Source organism: Ictidomys tridecemlineatus, chromosome Y (genome assembly GCF_052094955.1).
Source record: "Ictidomys tridecemlineatus isolate mIctTri1 chromosome Y, mIctTri1.hap1, whole genome shotgun sequence".
NCBI lineage: Eukaryota > Metazoa > Chordata > Mammalia > Rodentia > Sciuridae > Ictidomys > Ictidomys tridecemlineatus.
Window position 1 is genome coordinate 205,164 of NC_135494.1, and position 11,765 is coordinate 216,928.

An 11,765-nucleotide genomic window follows, 5' to 3' on the forward strand; every position below is an offset into this window, starting at 1 on the left:
CCAGCCTGCGGGAGGGGTGCAGGCTGGGCCAGAGCGCCAGCCCTGCTCAGCCGTGGACGGGTGGGGGTGCAGCCAGCGAGGCCGCGGCCACTTGTCTCCAGCTCGGAAGCCACACAGTGCCCAGCGCGGGCAGGTTCATCTGGGAAGAGCTTCCGGAACTTGCCATAGGCCGAGTTGCTGATGATGACCTTCACGTGGGCTGCCCCGGCCTCAGGCAGCACGTCCACCTGCTGCACCGTGGCCTCCTTGTAAAGCCAGCTGTGGGCAGAGAGGCCCATGAGGGCGTGGCGTCTCTGAAGTCCAGCCCACCTCTGCCCACTGCCCACTGCGCTCCACAGCCCCGGGAGGTGGGGGCCGAAGGGCTGCCCGGGCACATTGGAGGTGGGACAGGACGTGCAGCCCCGCAACACGAGTGCGCACAGCTTGAGCACCTGGTGTATGCACATGCCAGCATCAGCATGGACCTCCACGCCCACTACCCACCCTTCTGTGCCCGGAGGCAGCTAAAGTGGCCACGCTGCGAGGCCCAGGCCCACCGCCGTCGGGGGCAGACCCGCGTCTGGGTCCCTCACCTGAGCTGCGGCCCGGCCAGCTGGATGTGCAGGGTGAGCACCTGCCTCCCGGTGGCCCTCAGCACGGCCTCCTCCAGCCCCACCCGCAGCTCCTCCAGCCCCTGTCCCCGGAGGGCGGACACTGCCACTGCGCTCGGGTCTGGGGTCGGTACCTGAGAGAGGCCAGCACACCTGTCAGCCCTGGGCAGCTGAGAGGGGAGGTCCCACCCAAGGGGCCTGACCAAGTCACTTCAGCAGGAAAGGCCACTGCCACCCATGTCACGGGAGGCCGGATGCCAATGGCCCTTAGCAGTGCTGGGAGACGGACACATCTGTCCCTCGTGGGAAAGCAACAGTCCACCCCGACCCTCCCCAACGGGCATGTCCAGGGAAGGAGAAGCTGCGGGTGCAGCGCGGCCCACTCACCCCGGAACCAGGTCCACCTTGTTGTGCACTTCCACCACGGAGTCCAGCAGAGGGGCGGGCAGGCCCAGGCCCTGCAGGGCAGACAGGACGCTGACCTTCTGCAGCTCCGTCTCGGGGTGGCTGACGTCTCTCACGTGCACAATGACATCCTGGTGGACAGGGAGGCCACGGGTCAGGGGACTGCCGTCCCCACCTCCTGTGGACAGGCCACATGGTCAGGGGGCTGCCGTGCCCACCTCCTATGGACAGGCCACACGGTCAGGAGGCTGATGTCCCCACCTCCTGTGGACAGGCACATTGTCAGGGGGCTGATGTCCCCACCTCCTGTGGACAGGCCACACAGTTGGGGGCTGATGTCCCCACCTCCTGTGGACAGGCCACACAGTTGGGGGCTGCCGTCCCCACCTCCTATGGAGAGGCCACACGGTCAGGGGCCTGCCGTCCCCACCTCCTGTGGACAGGCCACACGGTCTGGGGGCTGATGTCCCCACCTCCCGTGGACAGGCCACACGGTCAAGGGGTAAAGGTGAGGCCCTAAGCAGCTCCAGGAGACCCCGTCTCTAATAAAACACAAAACAGGCTGGGGACGGGCTCCGGGGTCGTGCTCACCTGCCTGTGGGCGGCCAGGAGGGACTCGAGGGCACCACGCCTAGGAAGGTGGCAGTGGGGTGGCCCCTGACCCCCAGGACAGGGCTGCTGGAGGCCAGGACATGTCCAAGGTGGACACAGCTCCTAGTTCCTGTGCCTGGGTCCTGCCACCGCCCGCCCGCACCCCCTCTCCTTGGAGGGAGAGCAGCTGCTCAGTGGCTGGCCTGGCCTCCCGGGCCCCAGCTGCCCGTGGAGACTGGCCGGCGCCCTGCCCTGGCCCCTCGCACAGCCTGGGCCTCCTGAGGTCACTGTGACTTGTGCGACTTCTCCGGGAGGAGAGAAGCGTGGCCCGCGGGTGGGGACAGTCCACCCAGCCGGGGCTGGACGGCGAGGCGGTTTGCATGGGAGGTTCCTGGCTGCGCCACCAGTCTCGCTGCCCGTCCTGCAGACGCTCGGCCGCTCACCTCCGCGCCTGGCCCCAGGAGCTGGACAGGCAGGAGGATCCTCCCTGGGGCCTGTGCCCCCTGGTCCAGCCTCCGCCCTCCAGGGCTGGGGGAGCTGGACTCCTGTGGTTCCTGTCCCCGAGGAGGCCCAGGGGCTCCTGCTGGAGCTGGAGGGTCATGTCCTGCCGCGGGGCCTGGCCCCCAGGGGCCTGTCTATGGGGCTTGTCCACAGGGCCACCCAACTCACCGCGTGGGCCACATCCTCCAGGGTGGCAGAGAAGGACTCGATCAGGCCGTGGGGCAGCTGGGAGAGGAAGCCGATGGTGTCCATGTAGAGGACGGTCATGCGCGAGGGCAGGGACCCTGCGTGGGCCGTGATGTCCAGTGTGGCAAACAGCTGGTCCCGAGGCTGCGCGGCCTCGTCACTGGTCAGGGCCCTGATGAGTGTGGTTTTCCCTGGGGAGGCACAGGACACACACGAGGTCCCAGGGAGCCCCGCCTGGCCTGGCCACAGGCCCTGTCCACCCCTGAGACCCGGCCCTGGCAGAGGCAGCTAGATCCAGGTCACCCAGGCCCTGGTGCCAGCTCCTCAGGGACCCTGGTGGCCAGAGAGGGAAGGTCCAGGACTAGCCCTGGGTCACGTGCAGCCAGGAGGGGGTGGTGCAGGTGGAGGTGACGTGTGCACACAGCAAGCGGTGTAGATGGGGGGGGGGTGGTGTGGACAAGCCTGGTGTGGGGTGGGGTGGATGGACCTGGTTCTGTGCACACCGTGTGGGGTGGTGTAGACAGACCTGGTTCTTGTACCTGGTGTGGGGTGGTGCAGACAGACCTGATTCTTGCACTTGGTATGGGGTGGTGTAGACAGACCTGGTTCGTGCACCTGGTGTGGGGTGGTGTACACGGGCCTGGTTCTGTGCACATGGCGTTGGGTGGTGTGGATGGACCTGATTCTTGCACCTGGTGTAGGGTGGTGTAGACAGACCTGGTTCTTGTACCTGGTGTGGGGTGGTGTAGACAAACCTGATTCTTGCACCTGGTGTAGGGTGATGTAGACAGACCTAGTTCGTGTACCTGGTGTGGGGTGGTGGACACGGGCCTGGCTCTATGCACGGGGCGTTGGGTGGTATGGATGGACCTGGTTCATGTACTTGGTATCGGGTGGTGTAGACACACCTGGTTCGTGCACCTGGTGTGGGGTGGTGTAGACGGACCTGGTTCGTGCACCTGGTGTGGGGTGGTGTAGACAGACCTGGTTCGTGTACTTGGTATCGGGTGGTGTGGATGGACCTGGTTCTGTGTACCTGGTGTGCGGTGGTGTAGACAGACAGACCTGGTTCGTGTACTTGGTATCGGGTGGTGTAGACACACCTGGTTCGTGCACCTGGTGTGGGGTGGTGTAGACGGACCTGGTTCGTGCACCTGGTGTGCGGTGGTGTAAACAGACCTGGTTCGTGTACCTGGTGTGGGGTGGTGTGGATGGACCTGGTTCTGTGCACCTGGTGTGCGGTGGTGTAGACGGACCTGGTTCGTGTACCTGGTGTGGGGTGGTGTACACGGGCCTGACGCTGTGCAGTGGTGTCTTGAGGATGGTGCAGGAAGTGGGTCTGAAGGTGGCTTTGTGGTGGCCCCTGGTGACCAGCTCCCCACTGGGCTGGTCCCTGGCCCTGCCTCGGGGGCACCTGGGCCACACTGGCTGCCCCGTCTCAGGCAGGACCCCAGGCCCCGGGGGTGCGGACCTGGACTCCTCCCGCGGGCACAGCGCGCACCGGGCTGCCCGCGGGCGTTTCTCCTGGGCAGCGACCAGGGGAGCCAGACCCTGCGTCCTGCTCGGGTCTCCGCAGAGCGGCCCGCAGCTGTCCCTGGCCTTCGCCGCGGGGCCGGCGGTGGAACCCGGGGCCTGGCCCTGCCCTGCCGAGGCCGCACTCTGCGGGCGGCGCCTCACCGCAGTTCGTGTACCCGACCACGGCGACCACCGGGAACTCCCGCTTGGCGCGCTGCCTCCGCAGGTGCTGCCTCTTCCTGCGCAGCCTCTCCAGGGCCCGCCTGAGCTTCACCTCCTTCTCCCGCAGGAGGCGCTGCCGCAGCTGCAGGAAGGACTCTCCTGCAGAATCGGAGGGCGGCGCGTCAGGCGCAGGCGCAAGAGCAGGCGCGAGGGTGGCGAAGGAGCCTAGTGCGCCTGCGCCTTCTCAGAGGGGCCCCGCCCACCCACTTCTGCAGAGCCCCGCGCTTCTCCAAAGCTTTTCCGCACAGGACCGGCCAGCTCCCTTTACCCGGGATGACATGCAATAGGGTCAACGTGGCCCGCATGTCCCTGCCCTGCCCCCCAATCCTGGGTCATTGTTAACTCAGCCCAGAGACGGCTACGACCTGGACTAGGCTGTGCGTGTCCCCAGCATTCGGGTGCTGGAGACCCAACTGCCAAACTCAGTAGCCACTTGTGTTCGGAGGTGGGGTCTCTGGGAGATGAGTGGGCCACGCGGACAATGGACGAATCCATTCGTGGATTAGCGGAGGAGTCTGATTAGGCCATTCACGGATTAGTGGATTAATCCACATAAGGACTGTGTGCTCACGCATTAGTCCGCACTGCGTTAGTGCGCTAATCTATTTGCGGTCGGGGGTTGGTCTATTTATGGGTCACTCCGTTCGTGGATTAGTGGGATCGTCGTTTGTGGATGAGTGCATTTATAGATCAGTGAACTAGTCAGTCGGTGGGTTAGTGGGTTAATCCATTTGTGGGGGAGTGGATGAGTCCCTTCATGGATTAGTGGGGTGAATGCATGTGTCCGTTTGTGAATCGGCGTGTTCGTGAGTTGCTTAGGGCCTCGCCATTGCGGAGGCTGGCTTTGAACTCACGATCCTCCTGCCGCACCCTCCCGAGCCCCTGGGATTACAGGTGTGTGCCACCGCGCCTGGCGACAGACTCTGTTCCTATCAATTGCCCGTTTGTGGTGCTCAGTGACGGAAACAGAAATGAAGATGACATTGGCTCGGATGTGAGACCAGACCCGCTGCGCGCCTCCCCGGGGTCTCCCCTTTCCGAGGGAAGCTGCGCTGACATGCCCCGCCCCAGGCCACGCCTTACCGGACCCCATGATGTACCGAGAGCCCCCGCCGCTTCGGTCCGAGACAGCCGCGTCGTTCTTCAAGTTCGACCTGGTGTGGAAACAGGACGCACTTACGGGCTGGGGACATGGGTCCCTCCCGAAAAGCCTTTAACCGCAGAGAGGGAAGCGCGCCTCTTCGTGGGTGGCGGGTCCCCCACTGCCACGGGGTGGCGCTGCACACCTGGGGCTCCTAGAGGGAGGACACGGAGAGCCTGCGCAGGCACAGCGCCCCCCGGCGCCGAGCTGAATGTCGCTTCTCTTCTCTTGATGCCCGTGTGACAAACCAGCTAAATCCAGAGGGTCCCCCCCCCCCATGTGTGTCAAACCAGCTAAATCCAGAGGGGCCCCGGGCAGTCAGGCAGGGAGGTACCTGAGCAGGGGGATCTCGGCCAGCGCCACCTGCAGCCGGGCCTCCTTGGTGCGCGCGTGGCAGCGGAAGATGTGCAGAACCACCGTGAAGCGGTCGAACACGGGCACGCCCCAGGCGGCCTCCAGCTCTTTCTGGAAAGGAGAAATGGGCAGGGAGAGGGTTCGGAGGGACCCGCCACTGCGGCTGGCCTCGGGAGGGATCCGCGGGACACCCTGGTGCTGTGCCGTGCCGCCATGTGCTGCAGAGCCAAGCTTTCAACGCGGTGTGGGGACACTCCGATGTACCTTGGAGGGCGGGGACAGCCTCTCCACGTTCAGGAACACGCACGTGATTTCTGGAGACCCTCTGATTCTTTCTAAGGGCAAGAGGAGGTCCAGTCGGAAGCGCTGCTCCGGGGTCGTGGCTCAGACCCACGTCGCAGCGTGTCAGTGGGACGCACAGTGGCTGCACGGTTCCACGAATTCCCAAGTGCATTGCAGGAGGAGTCGCCAGGGACCATCTGGAGGTGCACAGGCGACACCCACGCACGCACAGCAGCATCTCAGAGGTGTCTGGGGCTCTGGTTCAACAGGACCACCCGCCCAGCCTCGGCGGGCTTTCGGGTTCAGGAGGAGTGGGGAGCTCTGGAACTGAGCGGGACAGAGGTACACAGGGCCCCGACTGTGGTGCAATGGAGCAGGCGTAGGAGGGAGGGTGCGCTGGGGCTGCCAGGGCACCTGGAGCTGCCACGGGTGCGGCTACCCCATCTGCTGGCACGACCTGCCCCCAGTGACCCCCACGTGACTCATCCAACCTGTGACCTGTCTGAGCCCCATGCACAGGCCTGGGGGGACATCCTCCTCCTGGGCTGTCCCCTCCTGCCTGAGACCTGCCCAGCTGCTTCCCGGGCCCCAGGGAGCCAGCCCTTGCAGGACTCTGCCTGCATGCTCTTGGCAGAGACAGAGGAGGGACACACCCAAAGGGACTCACCTGTCAGGTGCTCAAAGTTCCCTTTGCCAAAGATGAGCCTCCTCTCGGGCGTTTTGGTGGGCACCACCATGGTGTCCACCACAGACCAGCCGGCCAGCGTGTGGACCAGAGCCCGGGCTTCTGCCACCTGCCACTCGGCTGTAGGAGCAGACGGGCCACCCTCAGGGTAGGGAGCAGGCCCGTCCACACCCACCCAGGACACGTCCACCTGCCCTCCACCCCAGAGAAGTCGGTCCGAGAAGACGCCCAGCGCCCAGGTGTACTCCCGAGCAGCAGGGCTCCTTCCCGGGAGACCCCAGGTGCGGCACCAGTGGGGGGACACAGGAAGGAAGCTGCAGCCCCTACAGGTCACCAGGGCCACCACACTCTCCCTGTGGGGTTCACTCAGGGAGATGCAGCTGGGACCTGGGACGTGCAGCATGGCCTCCGTGGCATGCCCCTGAGGCAGCCCGACAGCCCAGGTGGGTGCAGGTCCAGGAGGACCCGGGGCTGCCCGGGAAGCCTGGGAGAAGGCACTGGGCACTCGGGCTGAACACAGGCGCTGCCTGGTGCTTCTCTCGTTTCCTGGAGAGCAAGACGGCAGGAGGAGGGCGGACAGAGGCAGGGACACTGTGACAGAGCTCCAAGGACGGGGTGCTCTGAGAGCAGCTCCCAGTGCATCCTGGGGCTTGGGAAGGGCGCCCCACCGTCCTCCTGCCTTCCTGGGTGCCTCTAGGTGGAATCCTGTCCCCCAAAGCCAAGCCCACTGGGACCTCAGAATGGGACCTCGTTGGCCAACAGGGTCTTTGCAGGTTGCAATGGTGAAGGGCCCCGAGACGAGCCCCGCCTGGGTCAGGGTTACTGAATGGAGAACCCTGGGCTATCTGGCCACCAGGACACTCAGAATAGGGTCCGCTAGGCAGTTAGCTGTAATTGGTGGACACTCAGCATGAAACCGTGAACCCCAGTCAGGCCTCTTTAGAAAGGAAAGGAAGATTTGGAGCCAGAGATTCACAGCAAAGAGCCACGTGGAGACGGAGGCAGAGCCTGCAGTGAGGGGCCACCAGCCCAGGGCCACCTGGAGCCTGTGCAGGGAGCTCAGCCTGGGACCCTGGTCCAGCCTCCGCCCCCAGGGCTGGGGAGCTGGGTTCCTGCCACGCAGTGTCCAGCAGCTTCGGACACTGCCGCGACAGCTGGGCCCCTCCCAGCTCCTGCCCATGGGTCAGGACCAACTCCTCCTTCGCAGGCTGATTCCTCTCAGGTAACAACAGCCAGGCTCTCTGGGGACCACCCCTGGGCCCCACGCCCAGGAGTGTCCCCCCTTATAGCACATTCTCTCAGCTGAGCCCTCAGCCACAGCAGGGGGTCCCCTCGGGACCCGCGGTGCCCTACGCAGGGGTTAGGGTTAGATCCGCCAGTCCTCACCACTCACGGCACTGGTGTACCCGAGGACACCAAGGAGGGGGACACTCAGTGACGAGGGAGGCGAGTGGCAGCTGAGCAGAGGCCATAAGTGGGTCCCCCAGCCTCTGCACCAAGAGGGGCCGGGTCTCCAGTCTTCCCAGGTCACCCTCTTGGTGGCTCAGATCTGACACGTGGGGGGTCAGCCCTGGCCCCCACCTTACGAGGACCTTCTGTCCATCCCAAACTCTGGTGGCACCTCTTCCCGCCATCCTGGCCCCATCAGAAGCACTGCAGGGAGCCCGCCCCACCCAGCAGTGCAGCCTCTCCACACAGCCACCTGCCAGGAGGCCTGGCCAAAGGCTGGGGCACCCGCGTGCCACCCAGGTGTGCGCCCACAGGACCCAGCTCGCAGTCACAGCAGCGCTGTTCTGGGCCAGCGTCCAGGATGCATGATAAGCAGAACGCGAGGTGCCGACGTGAGCTGTAGCTGGGATGGGCCTTGGCATGGGCACACCGAGGGGAGCTGGACACCGCGGTCCAGCGGCCGCAGGAGTCCATCTAGAGGACGTGTCCAGAACAGACAAACCCAGACAGAGAAGTGGATTCGAGGCTGCCAGGGGCTGGGATGGGGGAGTGACTCATGGGCATGGGGTCTCCTTTTGGGGTGACAAGAATGTTTTGGGACCATACAGAGGTGGTGGCTGTTGGGAACTGCACTCTTCAAAATAGTTAATACGTGAATAATATCTAAACTCCCCCCAAACAACTTCAAGGTCCCCACTATTTGGTGCCCACCACCTGCTGGAAACCCAGTGCCCATAGAGAGAAAATTCCAAGTGGTGCAAGACTCCAGGACCGTGTGGCTAGCTCTGTCCCCAGCTACAGTGGCCAGCCCTGTGTGGGGAGATCCCAGCACGTGCTCCTGAGACCCTCCCTTGGGCCCAGCTCCTTGCAGACTCCCCAGATCTGTGTGCTCCCTCTGGCAATACCCAGGAACAAAAGGCACTGCCGGCCACTGGCCATTCCAGTCGCACACCTTCGTGCCTCAGGGGTGTGGGGACCAGGTGTGACATCACCTGTCTCTCACCTTCCCCTGACCCCAAACCTGCTAGCAGTGTCCACTGTCGGGCTGCAAGAGAAGCCAGAGCTCCAGCACCACCACCGGTCCCTCAGAGTCCCCACCCCCAAAGACTGTGCCCCTACAGCTCCATCCTCGGTTCCTCCTCCGGAGGCCCCGCCCCCGGCACCTCCACCCAATGAGCGCTTCCACTGTGTTCCCGCCCCTCGCAGGCCGGCCCTACCGGCACCTCTACCCTATGGGCGCTCCCCCTGGATCCCCGCCCCTCTGAGACCCCGCCTCCCCGGCACCGCCACCCTATGAGCGCTCCCCCTGGATCTCCGCCCCTCTGAGACCCCGCCTCCCCGGCACCTCCACCCTATAAGCGCCTGAACTGTGTTCCCGCCCCTCACAGGCCCGGTGCGGAGCACTTCCCTTAGGTTACTTGCCCTTCTGAGGCCCCGCCTCCCCGGCATCTCCATCCTATGATCTCTTCCCCTGGGTATCCGCCCCTTTAAGGCCCCGCCTCCCCAGCACTTCCACCCTATGAGCGCTTCCCCTGGATCCCCGCCCCCGTGAGGCCCCGCCTCTCCGGCACTTTCACCCTATGAGGGCTTCCGCTGTGTTCCCGCCCCTCGCAGGTTCCGCCTTCCCGGAACGTCGATCCTATCAGCGCTTCCTCTGGGTCCCTGCCCCTCGCAGACTCCGCCCCCAGCGCCTCAGCCTTCTGAGCGCGTTCTCTGTGTTCTCGCCGGGTCGCGGTCACCTCTGGTCAGCTGCGGCTTCCCGGCTCCCCACTTGACCTCAGGGTGAACCAAGCACACGCGCTGGGTCCCGGCCGGCAGCAGAGGGTCGCTCCTGAGCAACTCCTCCTCCTCCTCCTCCTCTCCCTCATCTTCGGGCTCCTCCTCGTCCTCTCCCGCGTGTGTGGTCCGGCCATTCGCTTTCCTCCGCTCAGCGCTCCCCGGCCCCTCCCGGCCCCCCGGGCCATAACGGCCGGTGGCGGCGAGCGCGCGCACGGGGCCGGGCGGCGGCGGTGCGGCCCTGGAAACCAGGCGGCCGCGGCCTACCCGGGAGAGCCGCAGCCCCGGGCGGACGGCGGCCCGCAGGGCCCACATACCGCGTCCGCGCAGTACGCGGAGGGGCGGGGACCAGGGCCGAGTCGTGCGTCGGGTCGCTCTCTGACGGGCTGCCTATTGGTCGCGCTGCGTCACGTGCCCGTGCTGGGCGGGCGGGGAGGCAGAGCCCGGGCCAGTTAAAGAGCCGAGTTCGCTTCCGGCCCAGCTCTGCCTGCGAGGTCCGCTACCCCAGCCGCTCTGGACCGCGCCCCCTCCGCGGGTGCTGAGGTCCGCGATGGAGTCCCTCCCCGGGGATCAGGAGGTCCACTGGGGGCTCCTGTCCCTCCCAGGGGTCCCGAGGTCTGCTGGAGGCTCCAGACCCGCCCAGGGGTCCCAGCGTCGTCTTTAGGGCCTCAAGTCCGGCCTGGGGTCGGGGTGGGGGCAGAGTCCAGCCCTAAAGGCCCGGGATTTGAGTTGGGAGATCCGTCCAGCGAGAGGGGATGCCTGGCCACCGAGTTGGAATTTAGAAAACCCCGAAGTCCACCTGGTCCCAAAGGAGCCGCCCTCCCCACCAGGCCGTGGGATCCAGCTGTCCAGTGCCCAGGGGTTGGAATTCACCGCTGTGGCTCCCCCTTCCCTCCTCCCTCTCGTCCCGGCAGTTCCAGCTGAAAGGCGCTTAAGCCTCTGCAGGAAGCACCGCGGGTCTGGCGTCGGGAGTTGTCACCCGCCTCCCGGGGGCGTGGGAGCTGGGTACCAGGATGGGGGCTGCTGGGTCCCCGAGACTGGCTGGCCCGAGAGTGGGCGGTGCCTGTGGTGTGCTCCGCTGTGCCCACTGGTCGTCCCCATTGACTCCCTGAAAAGAGCGGGCGTCAGTCCCACTGGCCCCTAATTCTGAGCTGTCACAGTCCTTCAGACCCAGCTCCCCTCTTAAGGAAATACCCGGGTTGGGCTTTCTGGGTCACTCTGTGTTGACTGTCAGCAGAGAATGAGGAGCAGGTGGAGAGCCGAATGGGGGACAGATGGGAAACCGACCCAGGAACGGGTGTGGCACGTCGCTGGGAACCGGGGGTGCCTTGGGGCTCCCAAGTCCCTCGCACACACGCCTGAGTTGATGATGTCGCGCGGCCGGTGTCCTCTAGTTGCTGGTTCCTGGTGCCCTGCGCCCCGTGGCGAGGGCTTCAGGGAGCCAGAGCATGAGCCACAGCTGCTGGCCGCCCAAGAGCTGGGTCTGAGCGGAGGGCGGAGCAGGCGGGGGACCTGCGCGCCACCTGGCGGGAGGTCTTGGTCGTCACTTCATTCCAAGCCGTGATCCCCACCCGGGCACAGCCTCATTTCAGGTCTTGAAGTCAGTCACAGTTGGTTTCCAGAGCGCCAGCGTCCAGAAAGGGATCCTGAGCCACTGGACGCCTGCACTAGGGGCCTTAAGCACTCCATCCTGCTGGACGCCATGGCACACGCGTGTGATCCCAGCACGAGGCGGGGGCGCCCCATCTCCCACACTCATGCCCTCTCTTAGCCCCTGCAGTAAAGGGCTCCCCATGGGCTCTGGAGTCCTGATGTTGTCTGGTAAATTCCAAGGCAGGGCAGCCAGGGGCAATTCCCAGTGGGCAGCAGAGTATGGTGTCAGCTGTTGGCTGATGGCCCTCACCAGGCCTGCAGCAATTTCTACAAGACTGAAGGTCCCCGAAAACCTCTGACCCCGGGAGGAGTGCCCCACTTAGGGTACAGCACCGTGTCATCCTGAGTCGGCTGTCACAACGGACACTGGTGACCTTGGGCTGGATGGACCACGAGTGATGCCCAGGGGTTGGGC

The 11,765-nt window shown here is 65.3% G+C and overlaps 1 protein-coding gene across 7 annotated transcripts; it reads right to left on the bottom strand.

Annotated features, from left to right (window-relative positions):
- Positions 1-120: 120 nt before the first annotated feature.
- Gtpbp6 (GTP binding protein 6) lies at positions 121-10,038 on the bottom strand. 7 transcript variants are annotated; one of them, XM_078035216.1, is made up of 12 exons: positions 9,661-10,038; positions 6,455-6,592; positions 5,770-5,840; positions 5,486-5,616; positions 5,094-5,164; positions 3,951-4,109; positions 2,813-2,965; positions 2,256-2,464; positions 1,587-1,673; positions 978-1,126; positions 573-724; positions 121-258 (listed from the first exon to the last, which is right to left on the bottom strand). In XM_078035216.1, the coding sequence occupies exons 1-11, from the start codon at positions 10,010-10,012 to the stop codon at positions 631-633; spliced, it is 1,614 nt and encodes a 537-aa protein (XP_077891342.1). In that variant the 5' UTR covers positions 10,013-10,038; the 3' UTR covers positions 121-258; positions 573-630. The 7 variants fall into 7 exon arrangements, with proteins under 7 accessions (XP_077891342.1, XP_077891348.1, XP_077891344.1 ...); XM_078035222.1 differs by lacking the exon at positions 9,661-10,038 and adding an exon at positions 8,925-9,055; XM_078035218.1 differs by lacking the exon at positions 2,813-2,965 and having other exon boundaries at positions 9,661-10,036.
- Positions 10,039-11,765: the final 1,727 nt, after the last annotated feature.

What these genes read in the sequence shown, in the direction of transcription:
- Gtpbp6 (XM_078035216.1), bottom strand. Translation starts at nt 10,012, where the DNA reads ATGTGGGCCCTGCGGGCCGCCGTCCGCCCGGGGCTGCGGCTCTCCCGG. An exon ending in GGCTGTCCCCGCCCTCCAAG is followed by an intron (nt 5,617 to 5,769) that starts GTACATCGGAGT and finishes TCTCCTTTCCAG; the next exon opens with AAAGAGCTGGAGGCCGCCTG. An exon ending in AAGGTGGACCTGGTTCCGGG is followed by an intron (nt 725 to 977) that starts GTGAGTGGGCCG and finishes GGCCTCTCTCAG; the next exon opens with GTACCGACCCCAGACCCGAG.